General features: G+C 49.0%; 1 protein-coding gene across 1 annotated transcript; it reads right to left on the bottom strand.

Annotated features, from left to right (window-relative positions):
• Nucleotides 1–203: 203 nt before the first annotated feature.
• Nucleotides 204–1,162, bottom strand: RNF228 (ring finger protein 228). The gene is given in 3 exon segments (XM_075068981.1): nucleotides 204–632; nucleotides 727–762; nucleotides 764–1,162. Coding segments are annotated over 3 exon segments (810 nt in total). The 3' UTR covers nucleotides 204–257.
• Nucleotides 1,163–13,962: the final 12,800 nt, after the last annotated feature.

Below are 13,962 nucleotides of genomic sequence, written 5' to 3'. Positions count from 1 at the left end.
GAGGCGATAAGGAGTGCAGGGTGCTTGGAAGGGAAAAGACCAGGCCAAATGCACCGAGGCTCTGTGGTCCCCGTTCCTCTAACACCTGCCCTCCCTTTGTCCCCCAGACCAGAGGGGACCAGACCGGGCAAGCGCGTGCTTGGAAACGCCCAGGCCGAGTACCCCGCGGGGCCCCCGCTTTCCCGCACCCGCGGGGTGGGGGGTTGTGCAGCCTCAGGCGGCGGCTGCAGCAGCAACAGGCGGCCGAGGCCCCAGCGCTACGTGTGGCTCCTCCTGCCGCCAGCAGCAGCAGCCCGCCCCCTGGGGGTCCCGCTCCTGGGGGCCGCCGCGCCCCCCCCCTCGGGTCGGTACTTGAGCCAGCAGATGAGCCAGGTGACCACGACGGAGAAGAGGGCGAGGATGCTGGCGACCGAGAGGCAGATGGGCCCCACGGGGGAGGGCGAGGCCGGGCCGCCGGGCCCCGGCTCCCCCCCGTATTGGTTGACGAAGATGAGGCCGGTGAAGAGCAGCACCACCATGGAGAGGAAGGAGAACACCACACACACGCAGCCCGCGCTCAGCGCCGCCCGCTTGCAGCTCTGGCAGCTCTCGTAGCCGCCGCCCGAGGAGCGCGGGCTGGGGCGCGGCCGGGGCTGGGCGCCTCGTGGGGCGCGGGGCGCGGCTGGGGCCCGGCGGCGGTGCGGGGGCGGGCGGCAGCGGTCCTGGGGCAAGCGGGTCGCGGGCCACCGCAGCTGCAGGGAAGGCCTCGCCAAGCTTGGTGTTGACGCGGCAGGCTGTGCACAGCGCTGGTCGGCAGGGGCGGTGCGCGTTGGACGGCCCCATCGGGCAGCAGATGGTACCGCTGCGCCGCCGCCCTGGCGCGGCGAGCCGGGCGGGCGGCCTGCGCGGGCGGGGGGCGCTGCGCGGCCCGCAGGTGCAGCTGGCTCAGGCACTCCTGGCAGAAGGTGTGCAGGCACTCCAGCAGCTTGGGCGCGCGCCGCTCCAGGTCGAAGTAATTATAGCAGATCTTGCACTCGTAGTCCTCGTAGTTAGGGGGGTTAGCGGCCGCGGCTGCTGCCTCCTCCTCCTCCCGCCCCCCACCATCCGCCGCCCCCCCATCTTGGTGCTGCCGCCCGCCCGCCGTCCCTAGGCTGCCGCTGCCCTTCTCCGCCAGCTCGGCCATAACATCTTCTCAGCCGGGGGGAGGAGGGAGGGAGCGCCACCGAAAAAGAAAAGCTCGACCCTCCCCCACCGGCTTGTCTCTCAGCCTGGGAGCTGGAGCCCCCGGCCCGCTGCCCGGCTGCCCTTGGGGTGCAGGCACCGTCGCATAGGAGGATGCCGAAGGAGGAGGCGGCTGGACCGGGGGGTTGGTCTCCCTCTTTCCCCCTTACCCTCCTCTTTAATGCATGTCTCGTAACTCTTGCATCCTCCTCCAGCTGCGAGCTTCAAGCCTCTGCTGCGTGCGCGGCCGCCCCTCCGCAGTAGCCTCCTCGCCTCCTGAGCCTCTCTCTTCTCACCCTCAGCAGCAGCCCCCCGGAGTCGCCGCTTTGCTCCTTCCCTCCCCAGGAGCGAGCGAGCCGGTGATGTAATGCGGGGTTCCTGCTCCGAACAGGCTCGGGCGGCAGGGGAGAGACAGACACACACCGGCGGTTGCCTCTGCATGATCAGCTGTGAGCTCATTGCTGTGTTCAAGGACAAAAGCCCACTGATCACAAGACCAGCTTAACCTTTTGATTGTAATTAGGAAGCCCAGGGCCAGGCTGGAACCGTAAAGAGAGAATGGGGTTTGCTCTCTTCTTGAAAACAATGATCTCTTACAAATGCCCTGCTGAGGATGATGATTCTGAAGGAGGTTTTCCTTTGTTAGAATTGAACTGAGATCTAATGCATAGACCAGCACTGAGCCCTGATATGGGTCTGTTTGAGAGTCAGAACAGGAATTGACTACTAGATTAGAGACATATTTAAACAATTGTGCTCTCTCACTGTACTCTTTTGTTTTAGAAATATAATTATGAGGCCATTCCCACTGAAGTCAATTAGATTTTTGTTATTGATTTAACTGAGAGCAGTATCAGATCCCCTACATAGGATTTTCCCTCCAAAGCACATTACTAGCCTTTCATTTACTTCAATCTTTTGACTTTACTGGGGACCCTCTGTGGAAGTCTGATTTGTTTGTGGGTATGGGTCTGGTTCAAGGACAGCTTCAGCCTGGTATGCTGCTCCAATTTTTTTCCCCCTTCAGATCACTGTCAGGAGATTTGGCTCTAGCCACGTTTTCTAACTCTTCACATAATTTTCTGCCAGGACCAAATACGGGACCAAATCCTCTTTACCATACTCATTTGAATGTAATATTATAGACTTAAATGGCACTTCTTGTGTGAGTGAGCAGAGTGTGATTTGGCCCATGTTCTTATAGAGAAAGCAGTGCTATTACTTTTTACAATTTGTGGTTTGTATTGATTTTCAAAAAAATCAAATATTTTGCGGCGCTATCATGGATATTTACATATTTAAATATTAGCTGCATGAAATCCACATATAAGAGCCATGTAGAAAATTTACTACAATAAATATGATCCCTTTTACCCATAATTTTGCCTTTTTATATACTTTTATCTATCTTTGTTGTTCCTCCAATGTCCCTCCCAGCTTTCAAAATTCCAAATGGTCTATTCTTTACTAGCAATACTCATTTTACTAAGTACCTAGCATCATGTGAAGAATCATCAGTGGTTCTCTGAACCTCTAGTAATCTAAAAGAATGTTCATGATGGAGAATTCTGGATAAATTCTCACAATCTTTGTGTTAAAAGATGTTGCATTGATTCTGGCAAAGATATTCCAGCGAGGAGTACAATTTAGAATTAATAGGTTTGATCTGGCTTTCTAGAAAATTATTCATTATGCTTTGAGTAAGGCTAACTAGTGCTAGTATAATGTGTACAGTTGCAGATACATATTCTGTTAAATAACGCTTGGTTACCAGTACACAATGTTTTCTTTTTGGTGAGCTACAAGGAACATACAGAGCAATATGATTCACCTTCCTTATGGATGCTGGAAATGCAAGATATTTCATGCATCATGGAATCTGGAGCTGAAAGTAGCTGTGAAGGTTTCCTTGTTCACATTCCGCCATTGCATTAAGTGCTTTGTCTGGTCTCATTTAAAATGATGATGCTTTCACCACTTCCAATGAGATTATATTCCACAGTCTCACTAAACAATTTTGCTCTGTTACCTTTGTGTAAACCTGGAGTAACTCCCCTGACTTTAATTATTATATTATGGGCCAGGCCACTTAGTTCCTCAAGAATGCACAATACTGCTGCTAATTCTGGATATTTTAGTACCAGAAAGATTTGGACAAATTGGAGGGAATTGAGGGAGGTAAATATATTGTTACTTGTTCAGAGGGACTGATTTATCAGAGAAGATTAAAACAAAAAGGTGGATATATTATTTGCTAAATGATAAGGGCAGATTAGAAAACTCTCTACCCATATCTGAATGGTGAAACCAGGAGAGAGAAACTTATTTAAAGTAGGTGGTGTGGCAGAGCTGTGATCTTGTCCCCACAGTCTCTATTGCTCCTATGGGCTCATACCAAAACAGTTTAGCCTCCTGTCCTGACAGGGGCCTGTCTTCCCCTCCCAGGAGGTGTTTCTGTAGTGCTGGGTTGGGGGGAACCCAGGCCTGCCTTCTACTCTGGGTTCTGGCTCAGGGACCATAATGGTAGTAGCTATTGGCAGCCACAAGGATAAATCTGTGCCCCAGCAGGTAATAATGCAACGTTTCCATGGCCCATTTTACGGTGAGGCACTCACTCTCTACCATTGCATATTTTTGTTCCCTCAGAAGGAGTTTCCTACTGAGGTAGAGAATTGGGTGTTCCTCTTCCTCAACCATGTGCGACAGGATGGCCCCTAACCCCGCCTTGGATGCATCTGTCTGTAGGATGAATTATTGGTGAAATCCGAGGCTATCAGTATGGGATTACTGCAGAGGGCAGTCCATAGGTCCGTGAATGCCCTCCCTGCTGCACCGGACCATCTGACTGGATCAGGACCACAGGCCTTCATTAAGTCTGTTAGGGGACTTGCCCTTATGGCAAAATTGGGGATGAAATGCCGGTAATACCCCATCACCGCTAAGAATGCTCAGACCTGCTTCTGATGACTTGGCCGTGGCCATTTTTGGATAGCCTCTAACTTATTCAGTTGGGGTTTTACCAGACCTTTTCCTACCACGTAACCAAGATATTTAGCCTCTGTGAACCCTGTTAAGTGCGTCGTAGGGTTTGCTGTAAGGATAGCTCCCCTGAAGGTATCAAGGACCGCCCCCACTTCTTCCAAGTGGGTCTCCCAGTCTGGGGTATGAACCACCACGTCATCCAAGTAGGCCGCAGCATAACTGGCATGGGGGTGTAATAACTTGTCCATAAGGCACTGAAAGGTAGCTGGGGCCCCATGTAGTCCAAAAGGGAGGACTATATATTGGAAGAGACTCTCTTGTGTAGAAAACACCATGTTTTCCTTTGCCTCTTCGGCTAGGGGAATCTGCCAGTACTCCTTTGTCAAGTCTAGGGTTGTCAAGTACTGGGCAACCTCGTTCATCTATGCGGGGTATAGGGTAGGCTTCAAACTGGGATATCTCATTTAGTCGATGGAAGTCATTGCAGAACCTCGTGGTGCCATCAGGTTTGGGCTCCAACACTACGGGGCTGGACCACTGGCTGGGGGATTCTTCGATGACCTCCCCCTCCAGCATTTTCCTGACTTCTGCTTTTATTTCTTCCCTTTTGGCTGCTGGCACCCGGTAGGGCCTCATAGTTACTCTGGCCCCCGGGGTCAGATGATGCAGTGATATGTCCCAGTTGTGTGACCTGGCTTTGTTGAGAATATGTCTTGATATTGGGCGATAATCTCAGTTACCTCTTTCTTCTGGGCTGTCGTTAGATCAGGAGACACCCTCATCTGTTCAGGATTTTTGTTCCCTGGGTGCAGCTGTTCTCGAACCACTATGTATGCCTCTTGTGCACGGCAGGGTTTCAGAAGGTTAACGTGGTATATCTACTCTAGTTTTCGACATCCCCATTGTCGCACCTTGTAATTTACTTCCCTTACGGGTTCGACTATTTCATAGGGTCCTTGCCACTGGGCCAACAGCTTACTTTCAGCCCTGGGTACCAATACCATTACTCAGTCACTGGGTTGAAACTGACGAACCTTGGCTTGATGGTTGTAGTAGGTTCTCTGGGCCTCCTGGGCCTTTTCCAGGTACTCCCTCACTATGGGAGTGACCCGTGTATCCGGTCCCTCATCTGTAGCACATGATATATAAAGTTCTTCCCCTTACTGGGTTCCTCCTCGCAAATTTCCTTGGCTATATCCAGGATGCCTCGGGGGTTGCATCCACAGAACAGCTCAAAGGGGAAAATCCGGTGGAAGCTTGGGGGACCTCATGAATGGGGAACATGAGGTATGGTAGTAGGTTGTCCCAATCTTTGCCATCCTTGCTTACCATCTCTCTTTTCATGGCCTTGAAGGTTCGGTTAAATCTTTCCACCAGACCATTGGTCTGTGGATGGTAAACTGAGGTCCACAGGGTCTGGACATGGAGCAGGGAACACAGGTCTTTCATCAACTTGGACATAAATGGTGTTCCCTGGTCTGTGAGGATTTCTTTTGGTAGCCCTGCCTGGGCAAAGATTGCCACTAATTCTTTGGCAATGCTCTTAGAAGTTGTGTTTCATAAGGGGACAGCTTCTGGGTACCTGGTTGCATAGTCTAGGATGACAAGCACATACTGGTGGCCTCGGATCATTTTCTCTAGCAGCTCCACAAGATCCACGGTGATCTGCTCAAACAGAACTTCGGTGATCGGCAGGGGTACCAGAGGAGCTCTTAGATGTGGACGAGGGCTGTGCAGTTGACATTTGGGGCAAGAGGCACAGTACCGCTGGACGTCTTCTGGCCAGGGTTACATGAAGAACCTACATAAGATTCACACCTGAGTTTTCACCAGTCCCAGGTGCCCTCCAAAAAGGTGACTGTGAGCAAGGCCTTCTGGTGTTTCCGGGGTACCAGGAGCTGGTGTACCTCTTGCTCCTGCATTTGCACCCAGTAAAGGAGATTCCTCTTGATCACAAAATAAAGCCTTGGCCCCTTGGCCTTTCCTTCTAGAGGTACACCATCTATCCCAGCCAACTCCTTCCTGGCTTTCTCGTACCTTGGGTCTTCCATCTGGTTCCATCCAAAACTCTCTCTCCCGGGGCTTATCAGCCCACACTCTGAGGGATCTCTCTCTACCCTCTTGACTGGCTCCGTGAGGTTGGGGTTGGAAGTGGTCTCTGACCCCTCCTCCATCTAGGGGTCTTCCTCTTTGGTTGCCCCTGTACGTCTGCCTGCACAGGTGGCCCTCTGTCCTTGTATCAGGATTCGAGTACCCAAGGCCTTGGCCGCCCTTCTTTCTTTCTTGGTCTTCCTGCCTTTCCCCAGGACAGAGAATAGCTCCTGGGTCATTTCCGTGAAAAATGGGAGGTGACATTCTTCCGCAGAAGGCTCCTGAAGTTCGGGGAGCTCCTCTCCCTCCAGTTCCTCTTGTGGGAGCAAGTTTCCAAACTCGGGAAAATCTCTACCTATGAGCACAGGGTATGGGAGGTTTGGGACTACCTCTGCTTTCACCCTGGTGACATTTCCCTGAATTTCAATTTTCATTGGTATGATGAGGTAGTAACTAACAGTCCCATGGACACAGGTTACCCCTGTACACTTAGCCTGAATTAACTGGCTGCGCTTCACTAATTTACCTGAAATTAGGGTAATAGCACTCCCCGAGTCTATGAGTGCCATGGTTTCTACCCCATTCAGCTTTACCTGCCTTGTATATTTATGTGGGGTTACTGGAACCCCTACGATACTGAGTAGGCTGCATGGGTCTTCCCCGTCATCCAGGTTACACTGCATGGACTCTACAACATTGGGGCACCGAGCCGCTATGTGCCCCAACTCCCCGCACCCATAACACAATTACTTCTAGTCACTCCCCTATCACGTGAGTTAGGGGGTTTAGTCCCAGGGTCCCCCCAACTCAGGCCTTTTCCTTCCTTCTGGGTTCCTGGATGGTTTTCAGTCCCCCTCTTCTTCCACCTAGTACTCCCTGGTGATTTGGCTGCCTGACCCTCTAGGGTCAGGATCAAGTGTTTGCTTTGTGAGGGGCCTTCCTTGGGTAGTTGGGTCAATTCCCTGGCTGTCATCTGTCTTTCCACCAATGTGATCATTTTGTTGTAGATGGATGGATTGTTCTGGCATACCCATTTGTGGAGATCTGGTGGCAGTCCCCACATGTAATGGTTCATGACCAAAGTCTCCAAAATCTCCTCCAGACTGCATGCCTTGGACCATAACCACATCCGAGCAAGGTGTATGAAGTCGAACAGTTGGGACCTCGGTTTGTTCTCCTGGTATTACCACTCCTGGAGTCTCTGGGCCTGTACCGCTGCCATCACCCCTGATCGTGCTAGGATCTCTGCCCTCAGCCGGGAATAGTCAGCAGCGTCCTCGGTGGGCAGATCAAAGTAGGCCTTCTGGGACTCTCCGCACAAAAAAGGGGCGAGAATGCTGGCCCACTGCTCCTGGGGCCACGCCTCATGCTGAGCAGTCCGTTCAAATTCGAGGAGATATGCCTCTATGTCATCCTCTGCTGTCATCTTTGGCAGACAGCCAGTGGCCCTCAGGGTTCGCATCCCATCAGACCCCCAGGCCTGGGTGGTGAGGATCTTCAGCTGGTCCACTACCTCGTGCAGGAGGGCTTGATCTTGGGTTGCCTGGCTCAATAATTGGTTGGTTTCCTGCTGTAACCTCATGAACTCCTGTTGCACCATCACCTGAGCCTGGGATGCCTCCTGCTGGGCCACTATGGCTTGCACCAGCACTCTCACCACTCCCTCCATTGTGGTACAAACAAAAAACCGAAAACCCCAATGCACTTTAAAAAAAACAAAACAACCTCTTTGTTCCACCACACTGTGAACAGTCAAGATCTCACCACTGACACCAGTTGTGGCAGAGCTCCGACCTAGTCCTCGTGGGTCCCGTGCTGCCAGGCGATTTATGCTAGCTTCAGAGGCTCACTGCAACCCTCCACTTAGCCCTTCTCTCTCTAGGGCCAGGGATACAGTCTACTGATCCCTTTTCATTATAGGCCAGCAAGGAGGTTCGTGAGAGAACTCCCACAGTCTCTGTTGCTCGTATGGCCTCGTACCAAAACAGTTTAGCCTCCCGTCCTGATAGGGGCTTGTCTTCCCCTCCCAGGAGGTGTTTCTGTAGTGCTGGATTGGGGGGAACCCGGGCCCCCACTCTACTCTGGGTTCTGGCCCAGGGACCCTAATGGTAGCAGCTGTTGGCAGCCAACCTTTCACTGCCAGAGTTGCTACATTTCCCTGGGCCACTTTCCCATAGCTCTCCTGCTTCTCCCTTACCTTAGGGCTCTCTTACCAATGACTTGAGGGTGTCTTCATTAACCAGCCCTTCAGCCACACTTCTTCTCCTCTGGCTCCCTGGCTCTCCTCTGCCTGACTGGAGTGAGTCCTTTTATAGTATCAGAGGGGCCTTAATTAGAGTCAGGCGGTCACATTAGCTTAATAGCCTCCCTGACTCTTTGCAGGTTAATTGGAGTCAGGTGTTCTCATTAGCCTGGAGCAGCCCCTGCTCTGGTCAGTCAGAGAACAGAAAACTGTTAATCCAGTGGCCAGTATATCTGCCTTTTGCTACTCTGCTGTACCCAACTGTCCTGGGTCTATCCCAGTGGTCATAACATAATCTGAAGCAATGGGATAAAATTTAGTAGAGGAAAGAGTAGTCTGAATATAAGGAATGAAGCAGTATAACACTGTACTGGTACTCAGGATGTCTGGGCTTATAGATGCCAAGGCCAGAAGGGACCACTGAGATCATCTCACCTGAACTGCTGTATAATACAGGCCATAGAACTCCGCCAAAATAATTCCTTTTGAAGTAGAGCATATCTTTTAAACAAACATCCACCCTTGCTTTAAAAATTGCCAGTGATGAAGAAACCACCACACACTTGGTAAATTGTTCCAATGGTTAATTACCCTCACTTTTAAAAATTTACACCTTATTGCCAGTCTGAATTCGCCTAATTTCAACTTCCAGCCATTAGATCTTGCAAGCCCATTATTAAGTATTGGTTTCCCATGTAGGTATGTGTAGACTGTAATCAAGTTAGTCCTTAATTTGATTTGAGCTTCTTGAGTCCATCACTATGAAAGGCATGTTTTGTAAACCTTTAACCTTTCTCGTTCTCTCTGTTTCTATTGCTGGCTTTGGCCGGTTGAGTGACCTTGGGCAAATCATTTTGTGCCTCTGTGCCTCAGTTTCTCCATTGGTAAAATGGGAATAATGATACTGACCTTTGTAAAACACTTGGAGATTTACTGATGAAAGGAGCTATATAAACAGCTACATATTATTATTCTCCAAACAGTAGCTATATTCTTTGCTTATTTACCTCAAGATGTAAATTCAAAATCACTCTACTGAATTCTATAGACTTGTAGGTTCAGCCTCCCTTCTGCAATACAGAGATAGACTATTGCTTTCATAGTCCACAGTGTGCTGTTTCCCATGTGTGTCCCAACAATCACACTTTTCTAAAATGCCATATTGATTTGCAGGCCCCTAGCTAATCTGCCATCCGTAATCACACTCAGGTCTTTTTTAGTATTATTGTTTTTCCAGTGTTGCATCTCTCTTCTACTGAATATCTGTGTTTTAGATTATTTTCCCTCAGATGCATTGGCTTACTTTTTCTCCTACAGTGAATCTCATTTTATTTTCTGTACATATTTATTCTTATGGTTTCCTCATACACCTTTTTCTTCCTCACTGTGGCTCTTGACACCTCCCAGTTTAGTATTATCTGCACATTCAAGTAATGCACTGTTTCATTCTTCCAGAACTGTAATACAGTTGTAAATAAAATCATCCTTGACACCATCAACTTGATATTGTCATCATTTTGCATTACTCTGTCTTTCAGTTAATTTCAAGCCATATGAAAGTGCTCAAATCCAAGTCACTTTGAATTAACTTTTCACATCAGATTTTTTTGAGGCACTGTATCAAATGTTTTAATGAAGTCCAGATCTATCTTCTGCATTCTCTTGTTTTAACTGCTTGGCCTTCATCTATATATCCTGATTTCTCGTATCTGATTTATATCTGCTTTGATGTCAACTGAAGCCACACCTAATAAGGATATGCTTGCTCTAAAACTTGGGAAAGCCTGTTATAACTTTGGCTTAAAAAACACATGGAACAAATTGAGAAGTTTGGGCATAATTATCAACAGAAAGAAACTCTAATTAGATAATGGACAATAGTAAAATTCACATCTTGATAAAATTCACATCTTGATAAAACAAGTGAAAAGAGGCATTCAGTGGGTAAAAGTTTCTTCACCTTAGCTGTAATGATTGCTGGTGTGAATGCTATGGTGATGTATAGACACATTCTATTTAAGCAATGCTTATTGTGACATGCTGTCTCACAGATCATTAGTGTATTAAAAATGTAAGCAACTTGGAGAATCATATTAGCTATTGATATCTCTGTGTACGACCTATGGGATATTCTTTCACCTATGGAGGGATGCAAATTGCTAGTAGTCATCTTTAGGAGCCTATACATGTAGTCACAGACAGTCCCCCTGGGTTCTCTGTTCTGTCTTGCCACCCAGCCGAGCGTATCTCTGTGATAGATGGCTCCTTACATCAAGAATCACAGCAATATTCAGGTTACTCCTGATCTCAAAGGACCAGTCACTTATTCTAGGTCAATTGTGCTTTAGGTCTCACACCAAAGCCAAAACTCAAAATAATTCTATAGTAAACTAAAAAAAGATTTATTAAATAGAAAAAGGGAATGAGAGTTATTTACAAGGTTGAAGCAAGCAAACATAGACACACTAATGAGTTAGTCTTAGGTGTCAAAAAAGTAATATAGGCTTCTATAATCACCAAGCATTATTTGACTTTTAGGGCTAACCCAGGCTAAGCAGCTGGGGATCTCTTGCTTATGTCTAGAAATACCTTGCTCCCGCCATCCCTCTCCCCCCTAGTCCAAGCAGCACAGATATGCTTAGTTCCTTTGGTTTGGGGTTTTTATCCCCCTCCTATCAGGTGCTCTGAGCTACAAACTCAGCTGATAGGAGAAGTCTACTTTCATGACCTGTCTTCAGTGGAGAAGAGTAGAACAATAAGAGTCTTTAGTTCTTTTGTTGACTATTTCTCAATCCAGATGTAGGGAGTTTACAGTTGCTCATCTGGTATTGATGGGTCTCCTTTTTGTGTTGGGGCATAACAATTTATGTAGAAGAGCAGCTCTTCACATTAGTTAATGTCCCTCTCCTGTGTGGCGATGAATACAGTCACAGAGGCTCACAAGACAACTGCTCAAATATTACATTACCATATGGAACGCAAATATGACAAGTAAGAGTAATGCATGCAGCAACTCACAAGCATTCAGCAGAGTCAAAACACTTCCTTATAAATCAAATACCTACTTATCAATATTAACCCACAAATGAAGAAGACTAATTCCAGCTATGCATCTGTCAGTGTTCAGGAGAAATATGAGGACCTTGGCATGATGTGGCACCTGGCCTGCCAGCCTCACAATAACTAGTACATACGTTAATCTGAACTAGGGTGACCAGATATTTAAGCTTTTTTCTTACATAGAAGCCTATTACCCCCCACCCCTGCCCTGATTTTTCACACTTGCTATCTGGTCACCCTGATCTGAACAAGGATATTGGTAAGCATAACATGTTAGCCCTCCTCAAGGGCCCCTGATAGCAGGAAAGTGCCAGAAGGCATCCAGTCTCAGTTTTCTCCCTTCTCAGAGTCTCTCCAAACACTGTCTTGGGCTGAGGACTCTTGTCACAGGATAATTTATTATACACATCTCAAAGGAATCAACTAAAGTCTCATATCTTCAGGGCCATCCTTAGGCATACATGGCTGCGTAGGGCACCACTGGGACCAGGGACAGCCTTTTTGGGGTCGGTGGCTGGGACGGGTGCCCAGGGCAGCCCGCCAAGGAGGGCACCATGCGCTAGCCTGGCCCGATGAGCCATGTGCACCACAGCCAAGCACTGCAGCGCTGGTTCCTCTCCGGCCCAGCCCCTCCCCCCAGTTGTTCTCAGCCAGTGGGCCCAGCAGGGCTACCTTCTCCCTTCCCCCGCCCACTTGCTCCTCTCGCCAGCCAGCCGCCACCTGAGGGCTCCTGCCAGTGAGGGGGGCGGAGAGGAGCTCTCAGACTCTGCAGCTCCGCTCTGGTCCCACCTCCTCCCCACAGAGGCTTGTACCACTTGCTGGTGCGAGGGTGGGAGGGAAGGCTTGGCGGCAGGCCTAGGGTGTTCTGGTTGCTGTGCCACCGCACACAGCTGGGCTCCCCTGTGGTGAGGCCCCTGCCTCCTGCCTGCGCTCTAGGGTCCCTGGCAGGCCTGCGGCATCACTGGTGGGAGGGTTCTGCGCATGCAGCTCCCCCCCACCTCGTACGCCCACCCCAGCCCCGCCATTATTCGAATGCGGAGGCTGGGGAGCATGGGGTTCCCGGACCATGCTGGGCAGGAGGCGGCACCGGAACCCACTGGATGGACACCCCAACCAGTGGGTGCTTCTTGTTCCAGGTAAGCCCCCTCGGCCCAGGCCCCACGGAGCAACTGGAGACCCAGTTCCCCCTGCCCCATCCCTCCCACCAGCAGGGCAGCTCAGTATCTTTTGCTGCCTCATCCCTCCCCTCCCCGGCCACTGCAGAGTCTGCTTCATACAAAGCTTGAAGCTCAGTTTGTGTCAGCAATGGGGGTGGGGGGACGACACAGTCCATCAGCACTATAGTGTGCTTAATTTGTTTAAACTGGTTTTAATAAAGTGCATGTGGTAAGTTTTCCAATACTGTAAGCTTATGTTTGTGTTGCTAAGAGCAAGTCGGGAATAGGGTCACCAGTTTAATAACACTGTGTAGGGCCTCATAAATTTTAAGGATGGTCCTGCATATCTTAACTCGGTGGCTCTCAACCTTTTCAGACTCCTGTACCTCTTTCAGGAGTCTGATTTGTCTTGCGCACCCCCAAGTTTCACGTCACTTAAAAACTATTTGCTTACAAAATCAGACATAAAAATACAAAAGTGTCACAGCACATTATTACTGAAAAATTGCTTTCTTTCTCATTGTTAACATATAATTATAAAATAAATCAATTGGAAGATAAATCTTGTACTTACATTTCAGTGTATAATATATAGAGAAGTATAAACAAGTCATATGAAATTTTAGTCTGCACTGACTTCGCTAGTGCTTTTTATGTAGCCTGTTGTAAAATTAAGAAAATATCTAGATGAGTTGATGTACCCTCTGGAAGACCTCTGTGTACCCACAGGGCTACATGCACCCCTGGTTGAGAACAACTGTCTTAACTCAAACACCTCTGGCTCTATTGTCTTTTATCACGCTTAAGTCTTCTTCAGTGTCAATCTTCCCTCAAAAGGGAAGTATCCCTGTCCACTCCAATACAGTTCAGACACATAAATTAATTACACATATAGTGTTCACCCACCCCAGCCTTGATCTCTCCTGGATGCTTTCCCAGCTGTCTGCCCTTAGCCAGGACACTAGTCACAAGGGTGCTCCCCTAGGCATTCCTTCTTCCTGCACTGAGAGACTTGCAGGAAACTTCACCTTTACTGTTCTGCAGCCCCTTGGCTTCTTTCAGCTCTGGTTCTCTCCCAGTTCTCTACCCCTTATACAGGACAGTGGCCACAGGGCCACTCCCTGGCCGTTCTTCTGGCTCCAGAGTCTCCACCATCCTGGCCTTCTTGCTTCTGACTTGTCTCTCTTTCTTTCTACTGACCTAGACTCCTTATATACCACTCTGACTATT

This window comes from Chelonoidis abingdonii, chromosome 8, assembly GCF_003597395.2.
Source record: "Chelonoidis abingdonii isolate Lonesome George chromosome 8, CheloAbing_2.0, whole genome shotgun sequence".
NCBI lineage: Eukaryota > Metazoa > Chordata > Testudines > Testudinidae > Chelonoidis > Chelonoidis abingdonii.
This window is presented reverse-complemented; position numbering and strand designations above follow the sequence as displayed.